This window comes from Macrotis lagotis, chromosome 7 (genome assembly GCF_037893015.1).
Source record: "Macrotis lagotis isolate mMagLag1 chromosome 7, bilby.v1.9.chrom.fasta, whole genome shotgun sequence".
NCBI lineage: Eukaryota > Metazoa > Chordata > Mammalia > Peramelemorphia > Peramelidae > Macrotis > Macrotis lagotis.
Genome location: NC_133664.1, coordinates 49,974,983 through 49,998,131, shown reverse-complemented (window position 1 = coordinate 49,998,131; position 23,149 = coordinate 49,974,983). Strand labels below are relative to the sequence as shown.

At 35.9% G+C, this 23,149-nt stretch overlaps 1 protein-coding gene across 2 annotated transcripts in view; it reads left to right on the top strand.

Annotated features, from left to right (window-relative positions):
- Nucleotides 1-23,149, top strand: part of CDK14 (cyclin dependent kinase 14) — a 664,696-nt gene that overhangs the window by 223,055 nt on the left and 418,492 nt on the right. For both annotated transcript variants that reach the window (XM_074192846.1, XM_074192847.1), the window contains exon 5: nt 16,394-16,473. In XM_074192846.1, the coding sequence (XP_074048947.1) occupies nt 16,394-16,473 (80 nt within the window). The remainder of the gene's footprint in view (nt 1-16,393; nt 16,474-23,149) is intronic.

The window sequence follows — 23,149 nt, the reverse complement described above, 5'->3', positions numbered from 1 at the left end:
TGAAACTCTTGTCTGATAACAATTTTGAGAGTACATAGAGTCCATTGCTGTGTATAAATCTGCAGGGATACTTTTGTTCGTCTACTTTCTGTTTATTACCTTCTGAATTGTTAGCACTTTAGTCAGAGAGTGACTTTGGGTTACTGAAGATGAGAAAAGCTGCATTGTCATCAGTCCTGGTATAACATTGGGGGAAGAAAGAGTAGAAATGACTAACCCAAATTATACTTTTTTGGAAGATGAGAGCTCTGTTAGGGATGGTGTATGTATGGCAAGGGTTTTTCATCAATGGTATTCAACTTAATATTTTCTCAAGATTAGAGTTAAAAAATCAACAGGTCTTATGTGTATATGTGTGTGTGTGTGTGTGTGTGTGTGTGTGTGTGTGACGTCTTTGAATTGCATTTGAAATAACTGTGACTAGTAAAACAATTTTAATGATTAAAATAATAATACCTAGCATATGTAGAGTGCTTTCAAATTTGTGACGCTCTTTACAAATATCTCATTTTATCTTCACAACTCTAGAAGGGAGGTATTATTTTTACACCCCCCCCATTATACAGATAAAGCAACTGAGGCAAACATGTTGTAAATTACCCAAAGTCACTAGTCAGTTAGTGTTTGAAGCTGGTTGAACTGAGATTGTCCTAATGCCAGTTCCCATGTTCTTTCCACTGTCCCACCTAGCAAAAGAGCTTGAGTAAAAGTCACAACTCTCTTTTAAGTCTTGATTCACACATTTAGTAAGTGTGCCACCATGGACAAAGTGTTTTCCCTCTCTAAGTCTCGGTTTTCTTATCTGTAAGGGGGGGGCAGGTGATAATACCTTGTAGATTTGTTGTAAAGTAGGACATTTGCTCAAAGAGAAGGAAATGGTTTGGTAGAATAATGAAATGCTATAGTTACACAAAAAGAAGTAGGGAGTGAAGGAACTTCAAAGTTGCCTTTACATATAGGTTGGACTCTCAAATGGTAGAAGGGTTGGACTTGCTTAATTAGGCCCCAAAGAGAGATCTAGAACTCTTCCAGTTCTTCTTCTATAAGAATTCAAGTTATCCCTTTTAAATGGGACAAATTTGTGCATGATATAAAGGAAATATTTTCTAAGAATCTAAAAGTAGAATGACCTAGTTCAAGTGGTAAATGGCTTCTATTGCATAAGAAAACTTCAAACCAAAGCTGGATGACCACTATTTGGATAGCTATGCAATAGAATATGGGTGCACCAAAGTAAGAGTGTATGAATTCAGTCTCAGGTCCCATCCACCCCGAGATTCCAGGATTTAGTGAGTTCATAGGAACTCAGATTTAGAGCTGATAGGAACCTTCCATCTTACACATGAAGAATTGAGGTCTAAAGCATTTTAAATGACCTGGTCAAGGCCACTCAGATAGCAAAGTTGGTCAGTAATAATTAGTTTAGTTGTATATTTATTTGTAGAAGCATTTTTTCATTCAATAATCCAATCCCCCCCTTTCATTTCCATTTCCATTCTACACATTCACTGTAATTTGCTAATACAATACAAATTGACCACCATGAATGGCTTTGTTAGTTTTTAGCAGCCATTTCTTCTTTGGGACATTGTTCCAAAATATAATCTCCATTTCTTTCTGTCATTGCTCTGTGTTACACATCCTTATTGCTAATTGCACTCTAATAAACAGATATTATAAGAGCGTTCTATAAGCTTTGGATTTCATTAAGAGAGAATTTAATTTGCAAGTATCTTGGCAATAGTCCTATCCATTTTTCTTTTATGAAAGTCTGATAAAGATTAGGGTAGGAGGCAATGTCATTTAGAATTTCACTGAAGTTTCATTTATTTTCTCAGATTGAAATATTGTCAGAACATCACAGTTTAAATAGACTTGGGGTGACTTCTCTTGTTATTCTGAATAAGCTAAAAACAAAGCAAAACAGTAATGATAACCTATAAAAATAATTTATCTCTTCTTTATGATAAATATAGACATGCAATTCAGTGAATAAATGAATGATGGAAAAATATTTACTCAGTGTGTATAATGTACCTTGGTAAGCCCTGTAGGTATAAAAAGAAACTTAAGATAATTCTTCTTCTTGAGGAGTTCAGATTTTAATGGGTGTATCCAAAAGTTCCTGCTAAGGTTATGTATCTATATAATATTTTAATATTTTACATTTGTAATTGTAAATACAATTAAAATGCATCATTTAATTACAATATTATATGTTATTAAAATTTTATAATATAGAATTATTTAATTATAATACATGCTTATATATAAATTATGTATAATACAATGTATAACTATTATTTTCATAATATTAATAAATCAAATCATACTTTTAACTAGGTGTTTTGAATGGGAATTACTAAAATGGAAGTGTTTTCAGGAAAGTTTTTTCAGGTAGTCTTTAAAAATTAGACCTTGGGCATTTGTTTTCAATTCATACATTTTCCTTTTCTTTACTCCAGTTGTACCAATATTGCCCCATCCTGTCTGTTGCCTTTCATTATTCCTTTTACCAAGAGACAGAGAAAACAAAAGCCTTATTTCTGCCTGCTCTTCAGTATTACCCTTTCTACCACATTCTCCTGAGATCTCATAACAAGGGAAAGGAGAAACAGACTATATTAAATTTTCCAGAGTATATTAAATTTCTTTCAGGTATGCTACCTAATTTCCTTTATATCCTTTAGACATAATTTCTTTTAGTTGTTTGCATTTGGACATCCCCCCCCCCCAAATTGATTTAGGTAACATTACTAATTTTATTTTATTGTTATTATACAATTTTATGCAAATTCAAAAAGAGATAAAAATTATAAGACCTTCTTTGACAGTTGCTGGACCATGAGGATAATGAATGTTGGTTATGAACTTTTACAATTCTAAGATCATATTTTTTTTAAAAAAAAATTTTACATTTCCATATTCCCTTAATATCTCTGCATTTCTCCCTTCCAGAGAATCATCTTATATAACAAATAGTATTTGTAAAGTCAGAAAAGAGGGAAAAAAATCAACATAACTAATTGATATATTTGAAATGTCTATAATTCTTTTCCAATGTGCATTCCTAGCACATTGCTTGGCACATTGTAAGTACTTAATTACCATTTATTGACTTGCAAGTATGTATATTATAAGACACAAAGACTTATCTGAAAAGTTATCTTTTAGTTTGCCTCTAACTCCTGTATGGTAGATAGAAGTACTAAGTATAGGAGTAAGGAAGAATTGAGTTCAAATCTGACCTCAGACATTTATCAGCTGTGTGACCCTAGGAATGTCACTTAGCCCTGGTTGTCTCAGTTTCTTCATCAATAAAATGATCTGGAGAAGAAAATGGCAAAACCCTTCTGGAATCTTTGCCAAGAAAACTCTAAATGGGGTCATAAAGAGTTGGACATGATAGAACAACTCCTCCAGAGTCTGCCTCCCACTGGAACTCTGTATCTTTTTGCACTTTACAAAATAAAAAAAAAAATCCAGTTTGTAATTAAGTTCTTGAGAATTTCTGCATTTTCTTGAAAAATTTTCCAAAATAGTTACATATGGTTTTGATCTTATAGAGTGCTGAACCTGGATTCAAGAAATCGTGGCTTCAATATTTGCTTCTGCTGCTAATAATTTGGGAAAATGAGTAGAGGTCCATGTGATTTTAGATTAACCATGCCATCATTGGTTAAATGGAGGTGATCATAATATCTGGATTGCTTGCCCAATGGAGTAGTAGTGATGCTCAAATGAGACAATATACATAAAGTTCCTTTCAGAGATAACTGGACCCAAGAGAACATGGCATTCAAATCCCATTGAAGACACTAGCTATGTTGGGGGCAGCTAGGTGGTGCAGTGGATAGAGTAAGGAGGACCTAAGTTCAGATTCAACCACAGACACTTAATAATTGCCTGTGTGGCCTTGGGCAATTCACTTAACCCCATTGCATTAAATAAATAAAATTTTTTAAAAAATACACTGGCTATGTCACTGATAAATCACTTGAGCTCTTTCTTCTCCAGTGCCTTATTTTCTTCATCTGTAAAATGAGGGGGGGGGTTAGATTTAATGACCATTAAGGCCCATCCTAGCTCTAAACCTTTATCCCATTGTTTGGAGATGATCAGTGAAGGAAGCTTTCAGTAAGAAACTTTTGCTTTTATACTTAGATACATATATTTATATGTGTATAAACATATAATATATGTCACAATACAAACATGTATATAGTATAACATAGGCAGAAATTCCAAAATATATAATATATACGAATAAATACATGATATATATATATATATATATATATATATATAGGCAATATATGTAATATATGTTTTTATTTTCATTTATTTATTTGTTTTTTGTAATGTGTGTTTTTAATGCAGACATTATTATATGATAAATGTATATTTATATGTATGTAAATCATTATATATATATCCATCTATACTATTTTTTACCATGTTATAATATTTAGTAGTATTTATATAATACTCTAGTTTTTATCTCTACTATTTGTGCATCATTTTAAAGTTTGCAAAGTGGTTTACAAATATTATCTCATTTGATCTCACAACTACCATGGGAGGCAGATATTATTGCCCTCATTTTACATATGCAGAAACTGGCTGTCCATCCACTGCCCATCCAATGAACTATCTCTATTCACTGACCTCTGGTCTAGGTGTTCAACAAAGGTCATGGACCAAGTTAATTTGAAGGTCTATTTTGCTGTAAGATCTCAATTTAGTTGTCATTGAGTTTTCTTTTGGCTTCATACCATAAATTGATCTAATTGAAAGAGAATAATTCCATCTAAAGGGGATATGTTTCTCAAATTTATAATTTATCTCAAAAGTTGTTTCTCTTCTTTGAATGGAATGTTTTCTGAGAAAAGTCAGAGCGTTCATTCTATTTTTTCCATTTTTTTCCATTTTAACATTTTTCTTCCAAAAAATTGCTTTCCATTCATTAATATCTGATTTAATTAATGAGGTTTTTGTTGGACAGCTAAGATTTTAGTCTTCACTATTTGGCTACAAACCTTTTTTAAATCAATTTAATTTGTGGGTGATGACGTGGCACAGTGAAGAACACTCTAGATGTGGCATCAGGAGATAACAGTTTGATGCTTAAATCTTACTTGCTGTATAACTGTGGGGTAATCACTTATACTCTTTGAATAGTTTTCTCTTCTTTAAGATGTACATAATAATACTTGTCTTCTCTAGCTCATTTTCTTTGTGATTTTATTTTAACAAAATGTTTTATTTTTGAAAAAACACCTTCCAAACCTATACTATGTAACTGTTAATTATAGATTTTTCTAGTTGTAGGTTTATTACTGTTAATGTTTTGTGATATCAATTTCCTCTTTTGTAAAATGACAGATTTTGACTTCATAACCTTAGAAGCCTGGCCCAGAAAAGATGGGAGACTTGAGTTATATAGACATCTGCTAGAACTCTTTTTCTGCCAAAAACCCAGAACAGCTAATGACTTCTTGCTTCTTGACATGCCTTAGTGATAATTTTATCTTTCAAAAGTCAGTTGAACCAGTAAGGGGAAATGCTATTCTGCATCTGATTCTTTCTAACAGAGAGGAACTGGTTGCCGGGGATGGGAATGGTGGGGACTTGTGGAAAAGTGATCTCTCCATCCTAGAATTTCTGATAGAGGAGGAGGGAAAATCTGGGCATTTTCTGGCAGAACAGATTTCAAAGAATTGAGATGAAGCATAGGCAGAATCCCTTTCCTTAAAATGCTTCAAGGGAAATTAACCCAAGATGGGTAGGAGAGAAAGGAAACAATTCCAATTCGGAAGAAGAAATGGAATTAGTCTGAAGAGATCAGTGTAGATGCACCAAGAACTCACCAACCAAAGTAGAAACTAGAAGAGAAATTTTAGATTTCCTTCAAGGACCAAGCTATGTCATTTGACAATTCAGTTTTTATAGGTAGAACAATGGTTTTATTTCTTTGGTATTTGAAAAGTTTATAAAATTGCTAAGGAATGTTAACAAACATACCCTCCCTGGTATTTTTTTCCGATTATATCCCTCTTCCATTCCTGTTTGTTTCTCCTTTACCTTGGTGTTTTTTTTTTTTTATCAAATTATTTGTTTGTACTTGGTACCCATTCTTCCTTGGCCGTTTTTGATGAATGAAATTAATTTGTGACCATTCACTCCATCTCTTCCTCTAGGTTTGTTTTTATTGCTGTGGAATCCAGTTATGAGACTGCATTCTTCTTTTTTACCATTCCTTTGATTTCTTAAAACTCTCAGAATAGAATCATTTCACTTCCAGGATCTCTGTTTTTATCGTTTAACTCCCTTAGTTCCCTTTGGAGACATTCAGTTTTTAAAGAGATCCTTGTTTCCTTCACCCCCATTAGGATGTTAACACTACACCAGTGTACAGCTCTTGATTAGTCAAACAAATTCACTCTTTCTAGGCTTCTCTTAACTCTTGCATTTGTATTTCCAAGTTCCTGCTCCAACACAGGACAAGAGAAATGCTTAAAAGTTTGTCTGTTTTCTTAAAGATTTATTTTTTCTCCTAAAATGTCTTAACTTTGTGTTAAGCCTTTTCTCTGCTACCAATCTCATGTCTTGGAATTTTTACTTATTATTATATGGTGGTAGGTAATATTTAAAAAGGACTCATGAGTTCAGTAGTCAAGAGTGTCCATTCAGCCAGAGAAAAACTAATTAAGAAGGGAGAAAGTCAAGATGGTTCTAAGGTTAAGAGAGCAATTTTATAATCAATACAATCATTAATAGCAGCCCAGTGAAGCAGTTGGACTGTGGGTGTTAGCTGCTGATGAGGTGGTATGTGATCAGATTACTGAACTGCAGATTACTAACTGCAGTCATTGGGAACTTTTCTGCTTCCTGAAGGAAGATGAGCCTAACATATGAGATTCTAATGGAAAAACAGAAAAAGTATGAGACAACTATCAAGAGAAACATTTTAGTCTTGCTGTTTCTCTACTATATTTTAATCAATGTTGAATGAAATTGAATAATACTTAGAATTTGTAATGCTTTAATTTGTAAAGAGCTTTACTCATGGAATTTGATTCGATAGACACAATCTCCCCCACAAAATATATGAAATTATTATCCCTATTTTATAGATTAGTAAACTGAGGTAGAGAGTGATTAATGACTTCCAGAACTACTTATCTGGTAAATATTTGAGGTAGGAATCAAGTTGAGGTCTTTTTGATTTCATATTCAGCACTTTGTTCTTGATGAACCCTAATGAACACAGAAAAAGAATTAGAATAAATGTCAACTAGGCCTGAAACTAAAATTGACAGTGATATAATGCTTTGAAATTTCAGAAGTCTTTGGGAAAAAAAGAGAGAGCCCCATCTGGCCTTCCTTCTTGCAAATTTTATAGATGGGAGGTCTTCGATGTGCTAGGTTTATTATTAAAAGCCAGAGAGAGAACTGCAAGGGACCTTAACAACTGTCTAGGCCAACCCATTGATTTTATAGAGGGAGAAGCCGAGCCCCAGAGAGAGTTGATGACCTTTTGAAGTTCTATTATAATTTGATGTTTGCACATAGATGATGAACACAGAACAGATCCCCCCAACCCCATTTTACCACACTTCCTTTTGAATTTGAAATGATAAGGCTTTGTTGAGAAATTATTGACACCTGTTATAATATTTGAAATTACTTTATTAGGAAACAAACTTGTTTAAGTGAATTAGAATCAACACTTTTTAGAAGGGTCTTTGTGACTTCATTCCTTTCAGTCATTTCAATTTTAGCTTTGGTCCTAGTCTTCATGACCCCAAGGGGGGTTTCCTTGGTAGAGATACTGGAGTGGTTTAACCATTTTTTCCCTCCAATTTACTTTATAGATGAGAAAACTAATGCAAACAAGGTCAAAGTAACTTGCCCAGGGTCACTGAGCTAGTGTCTTAGGAAGATGAGTCTATCCAGTGCACCATTTAGCTGAGATTTGATTAAAATATTTTATATGAGGAAAAAAAAAGAAGTTAGAGTTACATAATGACCCTGAAACCAAACAAGTTCTGCACTCCCTTTTTCTGAGTTATGGAGTGAAAGCAGGTATGAGAAATTACTTGGGTAGATGTTAGAAAACTCAGATTCCATTCTAGCTTCTTCTCACCTATTACTTGGCATATGGCTGTGGACAGATCATTTAAACCTCATTTTCCATATCTTTAAAGGAGGATCAATAATTCCTTAATGATCTATTTATTTTTAATTTAATGATTTTAAAATTCTTTTTTCAAATTTTATTTATTTATTTTCAGCTTAATTGTCTTTCTAGAGTGAGTTAATAAGATTTGCAGAGTGCTTTCCATTGTTATCTCAATGGATCTTCTTAACAGCCCCCTGGTATAGGTATTATGTTTGAAGGGATTGTTCAGTCTTTGCCAAATACAGGATTAAGCACTGGGGAAATAAAGAAAGTAAAAATCCACTCCCTGTCTTTAAGGGGCTTACCTGAAAAAGGTGAAGACATGTGAATAACTACACACACACACACACACACACACACACACACACACACATTTAGTGGATGGAAAATAATTTGTAATGTAATGTTTGTCCTTCATTTTTGAAGAAGACTGTGACATCAGGGAGGTGATGCCATGACAAGCATGTGAATTGGATTGGGGGGGTATGCTAAGTCACCAGGCTCACTTTTTCCTCCAGAGCCATCTGGGTCCAGTGGCCCGATATGGATCAGAATGATTAGAGATGGTCCTGCATACGAGGCAAGCAGGGTTAGGTGATTTGCCTAAGGTCACACAGCTAGTAAGAGTCAAGGGTCTGAGGCCAGATTCAAACTCCTGTCCTCCTGAATCCAAGGTCTCTGTGCTACTTGAGAGAAGGCCTAAAGAGGCATCTTACGGTAGGAAGAATAAGTTACATTTTTAAAAATAGTATTTTATTCTTTCCAATTACATGTACAGATAATTCTTAACACTTTTTAAAATAAAAATTTGAATTTCGAATTTTCTCCATTTTTCCCTTCCTTTCTTTCCCTCAGATGGCAAGCAGTTTAACAAAGGTATACATACATGCAATCATGTAAAAATATTTCCATATTAATCATGTTGGGAACCAGGAAAAAAATGAAAATAGTATTTTTCAGTCTTCATCCAGAATTTGAACTGTGCCCTGAAGGAAGCCAGGGAAGAAAAGAGAGAGTCGAAGAATGAATGCTATTTAGACTTGAAGAACCTGAGGGCCAAGGTACAGAGATGGAAAATCTAGAGGGTTAGAAAGCATAAATAGGCCAGTACACCTGGATCACAGAGTATGGGAAGGGGAGTTAAGTTGGAGAAGATGGGAAAAATAGGAAGGGTCCAGATGCTAAAGGGCCCTGAATTCCAAATACGGAATTTTATATTTGATCTTAGGGATAATAGGAAGACACTGGCATTTATTGAGGAGGATGATGAGAGGGAAAATTCTTGTGCTTTAGGAAAACCACTATTCTGAAAAAATAGAATGGTTTGGAGTAGAGAGACTTGAGGTAGAGAGAATAATTGGAAGGCTGTTACCATAATTGAGGAAGGAAATGATGAAGGCCTACATGAGCTCTGCCTTTGCAGATGGTTTAGAAGAAGATGGTAGTTAATGTTTAATGTCTTTCTCAGGGACTTTGCCAAGAAGGAAAGGAGATAAGCAGTAAATAGTTATCAGGGCTAGTTAGACGAAATGAGGGTTTTTTTTTAAATGAAGGGGATCATGGGTATGTTGATAGGCAGTGGGAAAAGAACCTGTAGAACTAGAGAGATCAAAAATTAGAGAGTCAGGTTGCCAGTGGAGGCAATGTGATAAAGATAGGAAGAGATAGCGTAAAGAAGGGATGTAGAGTTATTGGTCCTGCCAGGGAAGAATGTTTACCTTTTCATAAGAACTAGGAGTGAAAAAAGGTGATAGGAAGGAAAAGATACTTGAGACATATGAAATAAGGAATAAAGAGGAAGCTACTCTTGAATGACCTCAGTTTGTTTGGTGATGTATGAGGAGAGTCTTGATCTGAGAGGATGGAGAAATGGACGTTTGAGGAAGGATGAAGAAGTTTGGAGTCACTGTAATTACTGGAAGAGAAAACCAATTAAGGAGATGTGAAACTATTGCCTTGTTGCAGTGAAGGCTCAATTAATCTTAGATAATATAAATTTGTAGTAGACCCAAATGGCATGGTTTCATGATTTTCCAGTTTTGGTGGCATGTGAATAGGAGGAAAGAAGGCAGATGGAGGGAGGTTTGGGATTTGGCAGTGTGGGATCAGTGAGAGGATATGATGAATATAGTGGAAAATTGAGCAGGTTTATCCCAAGTGTGTGATAGGGAAGGGAGAAGAGGTTAACTCCTTTAGAGGTCATTAACTGAGAAAGAAATAAAGAATAAAATGAATGGAAGTTATGATGAAAAGAAGAGGGTTGGGGGGGTCACAAGGCAACTGGGAAATACAGAATGAGAAAAATACTTTGCTAAGATAAAAGAATTTAAGAGTTCATGCATGTGGGACATTTGTAGGTAATGGCAAACTCAAGGATATGCAATCTCTGTAGTTGAGATAGAGTGGGTAAATAGATCATGGGAATTAAATATGATGAAGGATTGAGAAGTTAGAGTCAAAAGATAATATCTGTCAAGATCTGGATTGGATGTTAAATGAATTAGTAAAGCATTTATTAAGAGCTTACTATGAGAATTTAAATAGAAAGGTAATACAATTCTCCTTTTTGCTAAGTTTCCATTCTAATGTTGGGGGCAACACATATGGAGGATTTCACTGATGGAAAGGTTTCAGGGTATTTAGGACACAGAAGCAAAGTGAATGATGATGCCTTTTCTTTCATACAATTACCATTGCTGCAATCATGTTAGTTTTTAAAATTTATTTAGTGTCTCTGTGTGTGTATGTATAATTTTTGTACCAATGATTTTTTTTATACATTACTGAAATATTTTTGTTTAAGAGTAAACATAATACCCCCTCCCACCAAAAAATATAGACCCCCATGAGCAGTAAAGTAAAGAGAAAACAAATTAAGAAAAATGAAAAAAATATGCTTCAGTTCTGTGTTCTAACACCACCAGCCCTATTGTGGGTGGATCACATTCTTTATGATCAGTCCATCACAAAAGCTTCTTCCATATTTTTCCACCATTGCCATTGCTAATCGCAACTCCCTCCATTTATACCTCCCCACTACCATATATTATATTTTCTCTCCTTTCACTCTGTCCATCTTCTTAAATGTGCTGTAGGGTATCTGAATGGCACAGCAGACTGATCACTGGCCCTGGAGTCAAGAGGCCCTGAGCCCACATCCCACTCCTAAGGCCAGCAACCACCCAGCCCTGTGGTCCTGGACAGGCCATCCAATCCCAGCCCCTTGCAAGAAGTAAAAAAAGAAAATGTGTTATATATGACCACTCTCCCCCATGATCTACCCTCTCCTCCATCATTCACATCCCCCCTTCCCCCTGTCCCCCTTCTATCCTTTTTACTCTAGATGTCTATACCCTATTGAGGGTATATGCTATTGCCTCTTGGAGCCATGGATTCCCTCATCGCCCCCTCGCCTTCCCCCTCTTCCATTTCATTGCAATAGCTCATTGCAATAATAAAAAAAAAATCTTGTTATACGAAATATCTTAGCCTATTCCACCTCTCCTTTCTCTTACTCCCATTACATTTCCCTTTTAGCCATTTTTACAATATATCATATACAATATATTATATCTTCAAATTCAGCTCTCTCCTGTGCTTCATCTATAAATGCTCCTTCTACCTGCTCTATTAAATAAGAAGTTTCATATGAGTATTATCAGTATATTTTTCTATGCAGGAATATATACAGTTCATCATCATTAAGTCTCTCATATCTTACACTTCTCCTCCACTCTCTATGCTTCACCTGAGTCCTGTTTTTGAAGATCAGACTTTCTGTTCAGCTCTGATTGTTTCAGCAGGAACAATTGAAATTCCCCTGGTTCATTGAAAGCCTGTCTTTTTCCCTGGAAGAGGATGTTCAGTTTTGCTAGGTAGTTGATTCTTGATTCAATTCTGAGCTCTTTTGCCTTCTGGAATATTATATTTAAGACTTATGAGCTCTTAATGTAGTTGCTGCTAAATCCTGTGTGATCCTGACTGCAGCTCCACAATATTTGAATTGTGTCCTTCTGGCTGTTTCTAATATTTTCTCTTTGACTTGGGAGTTCTGGAACTTGGCTATAATATTGCTGGGAATTGTGTTTTTTGGATCTCTTTCCAGGGAAGATTGGTGCATTCACTTAATTTCTATTTTGCCCTCTGCTTCTAGGACATCTGGGCAGTTTTCCTGTAGGAATTCTTTTAAAATGATGTCAAGGCTCTTTTCCTGATCATGACTTTCAGGTATCCCAATAATTTTTAAATTATCTTTTCTGAATCTGTTTTCCAGATCAGTTGTTTTTTTCAATGAGATGTTTCAAATTTTTTCTAATTTTTCATTCCTTTGGTGATGAAGTATTGTGTCCTGACTTCTTGTAAAGTCAGCAGCTTCCTTTAGCTCCATTCTAGATCTGAAGGATTTGTTTTCCTCAGAGAGCTTTCTTATCTCTTTTTCCATCTGGCCAATTCTACTTTTTAAAGCATTCTTCTCCTCAATAACTTTTTGAACTGTTTTATCCATTTGACTTATGCTGGTTTTTTAACATATTTTCTTCAGCATTTTTTTGGATTTCCTTGACTAATCTGCTGGCTTTTTTTCATTTTTTCCTGCATCTCTCTAATTTCTTTGCCCAATTTTTCTTCTATCTCCCTCACTTGATTTTCAAAATCTTTTTTGAGCTCTGTCATAGCCAGAGCCCAATTTCCGTTTTTCTTGGAGTCTTTAGATGCGAAAGCTTGTACTTCCTCATCTTCAGATTGAGTATTTTGATCCTTCTTGGGATCATAGATAATGTATTTCTCAGAGGTGTTTTCCTTTTTTTTTCTTTGTTTACTCATTTCCCCAGCCTGCCCCTTGTTTTGGGGTGTTCCCTGCGCTTTTGAGTATTATTGGGACACCTCCCCACAAGGATTTCAGTGTGTGAAGCTCTGTCTTCCCTCCTGGTCTGTGAATGACCACAAGCACACTCCTCTGCCATGGGGCTGAGGTGGGGGGGGAGCCCTGTGGTTCTGTGGGGGTCCTAGACTGTGATCAGGATCTGAATGTGGTCAGAGTCCCAGAGTCCTGTTTCAGGTATGGGCGACAGACCTCGGAAGTCTCTCTCCACTCTGCTACCTTTGGTAGGCTAAGAACCCAAGGCTCAGTTGCCTGGGGACTCCTGCTTACTAGCTCCACCTGCTTCTGTTTCCTGCATCTGGGCTTCCCTGTCCATGCTGCTTGCTGAATGCCCTGAGGGCTGGGCTTCACAGCTTGCTCTGGCAGAGGTCCCCCTGCTGATCTTCCAAGTTGTGCCTGGTGCTCCCTGGTGTGTAGGTCAGGAAACTGCCTGCCACAGCCCACCCTGTGGTGTCTCCCAGGTGCCCTGGGGCTGCCTCTGCGAGGTTGAAGTTCCTTCACTCTGGAGGCTGCCTGCCCCTCTAACCCCGTGGAGTGGAGCCTTTCCACTATTTTCCAGGTTACCTTGAGCTGGAGAATTGCCTCACTGGATTCCTCTGTGGCTTCTCTCTCTCAAAAATTTAGTTAGAGTTCTAATTTTATGATTTTTGAAATATTATGGAGATGAGAGGCTCTTCTCCTGTTGCCATCTTGGCTCTGCCCCCATCCTGTCAGTTTTGATATTGCACTATTGGATAGTGCCAGGGACTTTAGTGACAAGAATTTTCTTTCTTGTGTCATCACTAGCTTTGTTTTATTCCCAAGACTCTTTGGTTCAGGGCCTTGGCCTATCTTTATGAGAATTTAAGGGGCTGTTATCAAAGGAAGGGGTGATGTTTTGACTTTCTTGGCACAAGCAGAGCTGGCTTGCTTCTTCTTGGAAGGTCAGCCAGTTGACAATTGGTGGGGCGACTGGCCTCTTCTTCACAGGAGTTGTGTCTTTGTGTGATGAGGGAGAGAGCCGTGCTTGAATCAGGACAGCTGGTCTGGAGGGTGTGGGGGCTGTCAGTCTCAGAATTCTTGTACTCACCTACCTGTTGGATCAGTTTGTTGTGGTAAATTTTCTAGTATGATCTCCTCCAAGGACTTTTAACCTTTTAGGGTTATTTTGAGGAGAGTGCTTTGTAAACTATCAGTGGCTATTTAAAGATGAATTCTTAGGGTGTGTGAAGTAAGTGCTACTTATTGAGGTATTCTGGGTACTGTGGGGGATCTCCCTAACACACAGTTCAACACTGAGTTGAAGCATTGTGTTATTGACCTTGTATTTCTAAGCATTTGATTTTTTTTTTTTGTTTTGTGATGCATTAGTAAAAAGTCTGTGGACTTCAACCTACTTTCCTAGCTTGGCTGTTTTGTTTAAATGCAGACTCTTCAGAAACAGAAGGCATGTTCATTCTAAAATAAAGCAAAAGGTGAGGTTGAATGCAGCTGCGCAAGGAAGGACATTAACCTTCTAGGGAAAGAGTTGCAAATATATATACATAGAATATTTATGTGTATATTTATCTCTTTTTATGAGGGCTAGTGTCAAGAAATGATGAGATTATAAAGGAAGGAGAATAAATTAGTGAGAGAATCAAAGCAGTTCTTAGATTTATTTTATTTCTCCTGAGATCCAGGATGGTAAGCTTAAATAGGATGAGGAAAAAAAATTAGCAGAGGAGTGCCCTTCATCTCTACAGGCCAGAGCATTGGGATGACTCTAAGAAGGTGAAAGTGAAGAGGAATAAATAAGGAGTTCAAGAAACTCAGCTTCCTAAGCACAAAATGGAGAAAACATAGACAGTAGTTCTGAAAAAAAAATTGGGATTTTAAGGGACTGCAAGTGCAGTGTGGTTCTCCAATATGAGGTGAATGTCAAACACTTGATGTGCTTTTGGGACAAGCATCAATTCTGTGAATAAGGAAGCAATGGATCCTCTGTGCTTTGCCTTGGTCTAATCCGATCTGGAATACTTTGGTCAATTCAAGTTTAATAAGGACAGGAGGAAGTTGAAAGAAAGGTAACCATAATGGCGACCATGATCGGGAAGGACTTCTGAATTCATATTATATAAAGATCAATTGAAGGACCTTGGAGAAGTTTAGCCTACAGAAGAAAAAATTGTATAAAATACTAAACACAAGGAAGAGATATGAGATAGCACATGTTCTTTATGGACTTAGAGGGTTGATCCAGGAGCAGTGGTTTGAAATTGCAGACTTACTGTTAGGAAAAAAAAAAACCTCCTTAACAATTAGAGCATTGCAAAAGCAGAATGGGAGGTTTCTGGGAGACATGGTGTACTGAGTGTTGGCCTGCGTCACCCAGACTCACCTTCCTGAGTTCAGACACTTACTAGCTGTGTGATCCTGTGCACAACACTTAATCCTGTTTCCCCAGTTTCCTTATTTTTAAAATGAGTTGGGGAAGGAAATGGCAATTTCTAATTCTTTTACTTTTGCCAAAGTAATTCTAATACTTTTGCCAAAAGAACTCTAAAGGGGTCACCAAGTTTCAGACACAAATTAAAATGATTGAACAACAACAGAAGTGGAGTGAACTGCTTCAGGAAGTATTTTTATTTCCATTCATAGGGTATCAGCTGTGTTGTGTTAGGAAATCTTTTTGGGGCAGATTGAATAAAGTATCTGTTAAGTCTCAAAATTAAAATTTGATAACTATAATTTCACGAATCTGTATTAAGTTTTCTCTTGCACCTGAGAACCTAGTATTCTATCAATATTGGGAAATTCAGGAAAACCCAAACTATTGAGAAGAGTTGAGTCACAGCTGCTACAAGATGTTTGTCTGTTATTTAATTTTGCATTCCAGTACTAGGGATTTGTAGTTTAGGTGACTTACAGATATTTATTGAATTGAATTGAATGGGAAGTGGGGAGTGTTCATAGAACCAAGTAAGATAAGAGCTACTGGAAAAGAAAAATTATTTTTGCAACTATTGATTTGAAATAATCTATAATCAAATGATCAAAAGTTTGCCCAACCACATTATGATATGTTTTCCTAACACTGTGATTTCTTTAATTTGTAAATTTAATTCTAAAAAGAAACATGAACTGACTCAAGAAAGCTGAGATTAGTTCTTGGATTGTGGCAGTGTGAATATTTTAAAAACTGATGATTTGGGAACTCAGCCTTGCAGAATTTGTCTTCCCAAAGTATAACTGAATCACTGACATTTTCAGTGAAAAAGAACAGGACACCAGCGGGAAGACAGTTGGGACTGTCATGGAAACATTTTCATTCTTACTTTTTTCTCTCTTCCTCTTCTTTCTTTTCCCAGAGTAAATGGGAAGCTAGTGGCCCTGAAGGTGATCCGGCTTCAAGAGGAAGAAGGTACACCCTTCACAGCGATTCGGGAAGGTAGGGGTTTGTCTTGCTCTCTTTTTGAATTCAACACAAGTTTAACCATTTAAAGAAACTATGCAGCAATGGATAATGGTGATTTTTATAATTTTATGAGTCATTTACTTCTGGGAAAACGAAAATCGGTCATTTTAAAAATCAAAAGTGCTTTCCAATATGGACATTAATTATAAAGAGAATATATTCATCCCTGTATCTAGGCACAAACCTCTGAATGTTGGTCATTACCAGTGGGGGTGGGGTGTGTGAATATCTAGAGATGGTGGTAATGTCATTGCAATGTTTTGTGTGTGTGTGTGTGTGTGAGAGAGAGAGAGAGAGAGAGAGAGAGAGAGAGAGAGAGAGAGAGAGAGAGAGAGAGAGAGAGAGATTGAGATTAACTATTGGTAACTTCTTTGATTTCCCTTTGACTTAACATGTTGTTTGTTTTGACTTACTTGAGTGTGGGGGTATCTAGCCTCTAAAGATTCTGAATGTTATGTTAGGGGCAGGGGCAGCTTACTGATGAACATACCAGGGCTTATGTTTGTTGAGCAATCACTGCAATAAATGTTGGACATAAAACTAGAAATCAATAAATAAGTAAGAGGGAGAAACACTAATTGAAACTAGTGTGTCCTAGTTAATCTCTTTCAAGTCCCAAATTCTGCCTCTTCCTATTGACTAGATTCACTACAAGTTTATGTTATTTCATTTGAACTTGGACTTCACTACTGCATGCTAGATTTCTTCCTGTTTGGAATTCTTCCTGTTTGGAATTCTAAGACTTTATTCTTGGTTTTTAACTGGAGAATGACAGTATTAAGAAGTGAATCTTCCTTATCTCTTTTATCTTGTTAAAATATTTTTTATCATTTCCAGAATTTCATTCCCCCCATCCTTCGTCCCGCTCAGAGAGTCATTTCATCTAACAGATATTTTTTAAAGAAAAAAAGAACAAAAAAGGGAAAAGAAATTGGCTACTTATCAATATTTCAAAAACATCTAACATTATATATGATAATCTTCACCTGTAGATAGCCTAACTCAGTATAGGACTAGGGAAGAAGTGTCCTTTCAATGAGCAAAACTGATCCTTTTTTTCCAGTGGCTCAATGGGGTGACTAGACGATTTTCCCCAAGCACCATGTGGAGTAGCAAGAGATTTAAGTGAGGAAGGAAATCACAAGTGGAAATATCTAGAAGGAAGGACAGTTTTTCAGTCTATCATTCATTCTTGAATGGTTTTCACATAGTCTTCCCTGGTCAGACAACTTCCATAATATTGCACACCCATTTCTGGAAACTATATTTCATCATTTTTTAAAAGGTTGTCTTTTTTACATCAATAAAATTTCTCCAAATTATTTCCTTTCCACTTCTCTTCCAAGAGAATTATTGTGTGCACTACATTTTTAAAAGGAGACTGATTAGCTCATTTCATTAGAAGGACCTCAACATTATGTCATGTGGATCGATAGCTCTGTGAATTTTAGAATCACTTTGGGATCTTGAATTTTAGCTTAGAGAATAGTGGGAATATGTGTGGATGGGGATTTGTAGCTGTCTTGAATTATTGTGGAGGTTCTTTTTTTCTGTATGCTTCCCAGAACATTAAATTAGAACCAGTGGTGGGCTTCAGTTGGTTCCCACTGGTTCAGCAGAAATAATACCTAATTTTGTGTTGAGTTTGGTGAACTGATTGTTAATTTATTTGAATCCTGCCTCTAGAACCATTGGCAGATAGTTCTAAGAAATTAAATTTTGATTCAGTATAAGGGGAAAAAAGTACTAATCAATAGAGATGCATCAAAATTGAATGTATTGCTTCTTGAAGTAGTGTTTCTTGTTTCGACAAGTATTCTATTAAATACTTGATGGATATGTATTGGGAATAGTGTAGAAAGAATCTGTGTTTTGAGTAAGGGTTAGACTATATGGTCTTTGGGATTCCATACAATACTGAATATTATAAACAATAAGTGGTTTACTGTTAACGGAATTGAGATATCATGGTTTGGGGTTGCAGGATGGATGTAAGCCAAATATTAGGGCATTGATAGGAATTTATATAAGTGGAAAAGAGGATATAAGGCAGGGCTTATAGAGCAGAGATGCATGGCTGAGAATACAAAAATGAGTTTTGGAGACTGATACCAAACAAGATATGAGAGAGAAAGAGACTGGAGGTGTAGATTTTGGAGTTGTCTGTTGCATAGGTGAGACATGTAGAAGTATAAAGGAGAATAAATCCAATAAATTAGTAAGTAGCGAAGCCCTTAGTCTCATATTTATTTAGATATGGCAGCAATGAAGATGAGTTAGAGGTCCTAATGCCATGCTCTTAAAAGTATCACAGAAATTTGGTAATGTGAAACCCACGAGTGGAACTTAGTTCTTGTTGGGCAAAATCAATTCAAATAAAACATACTAGATGAAAGGGATATGGTAGCACAGTCTATGAAATTATACTCTTATGAAGACAATAGTTCAATGGGAGGTGGGCTAAGTTTGGAATGAGAAGATCTGGGTTTCATCCTAGTTTTGCCACTTATTTACTCTGTAACACTGGAAAGGTGATTTTTCCTCTCTGGGACACATTTTCCCCACCAGTAAGATAAAGAAAGGATTGGACTTGATGAACTCCCAAGACTTTTCCCACCCTTAATCTACAATAGTATGAGCATAGAAGACACTTTCTTAGTGATTCCAAGAAAAATTGAGAATTAAAAGTGATACAGAATTAATAAAATATGGAATAAAATTATAAGAAATTGTTCTCTCCCCTCTCTCCTCTCCTCCCCTCCCCTTCTTTCCTCTGTCTCTCTCTTGCTCTCTCTCTCTCTCTGTAAATCTATCTCTGTCTCTCTTCTGTCTCTTCTGCTCTCATTTTCTTTTTTTTGTGATATTTTATTCTTCTAATTGCATATAAAAGTTTTTCCACATTCATCCACATGCATATACGTATTTTTAAGTTATATTATTTCCTTTTGTCTTTCCTTTCCACACCTCTCCCCTCAGCAGTGATTAGTCTGGTGAATATTGTGCATATATATTTATGTTTAAAATGTTTACATATTAGTCACTTTCTATATGAGGAATTAGGATTAAGGGAAAAGAAAGAAGACCATGAGATAGGAAAGAAAAACATAAAAGAATTTTTTAAAAAAAAAAAGTGAAAATAGCTTTCATTCAGATTCTGTAGGGTTTTTTGTTTTGTTTTGTTTTGTTTTTCTTCCCCTATATGTCCATAGTATTGTCCATAGCAGATCTCCTAGGGTTGGTCTAGTTCTCTGGACTGATGAGAGGAGCTGCATCCATTAAGGTTGATCAACTCACAATGTTGTTGTTAATATGTACAATGTTGTCTTGGCTCTGCTCACTTCACTCAGCATCAGTACGTGTAATTTGCTCCATACTTCCCTAGAATCCTATCTTTCATGGTTTCTTATAAAACAATTGTACTCTATAGCATTCATATACCATAACTTGTTTTTTTTTTTTTGTTTTTTTGTTTTTTGCGAGGGAAATGGGGTTAAGTGGCTTGCCTGAGACCACACAGCTAGGTAATTATTAAGTGTCTGAGACTGGATTTGAACCCAGGTACTCCTGACTCCAGGGCCAGTGCTTTATCCACTATGCCACCTAGCCGCCCCTTATACCATAACTTGTTAACCCTTCCTCAATTGATGGGCATTCTCTTAGTTTCCAATTGTGTGCCACTATGAAAAGAGCTGCTATGAATATTTTGGAATATGTGGAACTTTTCCATTTTTTATGATTTCTTCTGGATATAGACTAGTATTGGTATTGCTGTGCCAAAGGATACAATCACTTTTTTCTTTTCTTTTTTTTTTGATACAATCAATTTTATTGCTCTTTTGGCATAGTTCCATATTGCCCTCTATTTTGGTTGGATCAGTTCACAACTCTACCAGTGATACATTAATGTCCCAATCCTCCCATAACCTCGCCAACATTGATTGTTTTCACTTTTTGTCATCTTAACCAATCTGATAGGTGAAGGTGGAACCTCATGGCTATTTTAATTTGTATTTCTCTAATCAGAAATCATTTGGAGCATTTTTTCAAATGATTATAAATGGCTTAAATTTCTTCATTTAAAAACTGTGTGTTCATATCCTTTGACCATTTATCAATTGGGGAATGACTTTTAACCTTATAAATTTGATGCAGTTCTCTCTATACTTTAGAAATTGTTTCCCAACTTTCTGTTTTCCTTCTAATTTTAGCAGCATTGGTTTCATAAGTGCAAAACCTTTTTAATTTAATATAGTCAATCATCCCTTTTGCAATTGATAATGTACTCTTCTCTCTTGTTTCAAGGGAATTATTGAGGACTGACAGCCATGTAATAAAAATGATTTCAACATAACATTCTCTTTTTCTTCACTTCCCTAAAAAGGAAAATAAAAGTATATTTGTATTAAGTAATCCAAGGGGAAAGGACAGTGGAGAACATTTGGGTGAAGTTCAATTGAAGAAGAGAAACAAGTGATTTTATCATTCTAGTATACTACAGACCAGGAAAAGGAAATAAATGAGTTTAGGAAGCTGATGAAAAACCTGGCATGCAGGCACAATTTGATAGTAATGGGAGACTAATTATCCACACTGTTTCTATCTGCAAAAAGCAGGGCAACTAATGACTTCTTAATTTGTCTTGATAATTTTATCCTCCAAAAGGTAGATGATGAAACAAGAGACAGTTATACCCCAGTTATGATTCTTATGACAGTAACTATTGGTTCCTAGAATAGAAATGATAGCAACCTTGGAAAAAAAAGTGACCATTGCACCCTGGTGTTTGTGATACAGATAAATTGAAAAGGTTAGCTCTTTGACATGTAGCCTAAATTTTGTGAGAATAGATAAAGGAATGTCTCATGGCATCATGTTCTATAGGAGAACTTAGCACAAAAGAGGAGAAATTTTCTTTAGCTACCATGAGAAATTATTGACAAGTAATGGAGAAAAAGAGAGTGGTCTGAAGAAACTAAAACTGATGCATAGGGAGCTCACCACTAAATTTAACTTTAAAAAGGTAAATAAAATGGAATCAACAACTACAGGTAACTCAGTGTTATAAGAAATACTTTAGGAATGTTGTTAAGAAAAGCTAAGGGCAAAAAAGCATGGGTAGATGAAACGATGACACAGAGAAGATGCAATTATAGGAATTGAATTTTGTTTCTGTTTTATCTGCCATAGAGGAACTCCCAGAGCCCTGACCCTATCTGTGTGGCCATGATCACATCACTTAAACTTTCCCTATGACATTTTTTCTCATCAATAAAATGAGGCAGTTGAACTGGATAGCCTGCCTCTAAGGTACCTTCTAGCTCTGAATCAATAATCCTATCTTGTTTATGTTTAGGGTAATTAGGAGGTAATAACAGTCAGTAGACATTTATTGTCTACTTTATTCTTTGCACCTTTACACCTGCCCTGATAAGGATACAAAACTTGGCTGCAAATTCTAAAGATTAAAGTAAGAAGCTAAAGATGGTCCTTTCCTTCAAGGAGTTTACAGTCTAAGGCCGTGGGGGGGGGGGCAGGGAACACAACAGGTAAACAAATCTTTAGAATTAAGTATAGGATAAAATGTCTATATTCTTATTCATAGAACAGCAAGGAAGCCAGTGTCATTGGACTGTTGATGCCTAAAAGTGGAGTGAGGTATGAGAAGACTGGAAAGATTGGAGGAAAATGGGTTATAAAGAGCTTCGAACACCAACCACAATGTCAAGTTACCTTAATACCCTTGATAAATTCAAACATATTACAAATGTTATTAAAATAACAAGCAGATGAAGGAAGAGGCACTGAAGGTTTGGAGACTGGCAAATATTTCCTTCATTTTCAAGAAAGAAAGAGAATAAAAATATATAAGGCAGAGATGGGTCATTGACCTTGATTTGATGATTTTGGGGAATATTCAAAAAGTAGATCATTAAAGAGATGATTAGTGAACATCTCTAATCAAGGATCTAGATATTTTAAATATCCAACATGGATTCATTAAGGATACTGGTAAGGGGAAGTGACTCCAGAGGTGGGGAACTGGGATGTTAAATAGTTTTAAGTTAAAGTAATATGGGAATTGATCAAAAGATCTGGGTATGTTTAGCTTGGGGAAAAGAAGACATTTGAATGGCAGTCATATTGGAAAGATCTTAGATCACAGAGAAAGACTTAAATCAAGTTTGAGCGTCCATCTGCTGTGGATGATGCTATCCACATCCAGAGGAAAAAAGTCGTGGAATCTGAATTAACTTTTTAAAAAATTCTCTTATGTTTTTCCTTCCTATCTCATGGTTTTCTTTCTTTCCCTTTAGTTCTAAGTCAAGTAAGATAATTAATATGTTAATACCTTAAACACAAATGTACATGTACAACTTTTACCAGACTGTTTGCCATCATAGGAAGGGGAGAGGGAAGGAATGGTAACAGAAAAATATGTAACTCATAAATTTGCAAATGGATAAATGTTGAAAAAGTACCATAACATGTAACTGGAAAAATTAAAAAAAATTCAGTAAAAAAAAGAAAAGAACTTAGACTTGTGCCTTTTGGAATTGGAGGTCAGAATCAGGAGCAGAGTAGAAGTTGGAGAGAGGAGAATGTCATGAAAAAACTTTCTTGTAATTAGAACAGTCTAGAAGTAGAATGG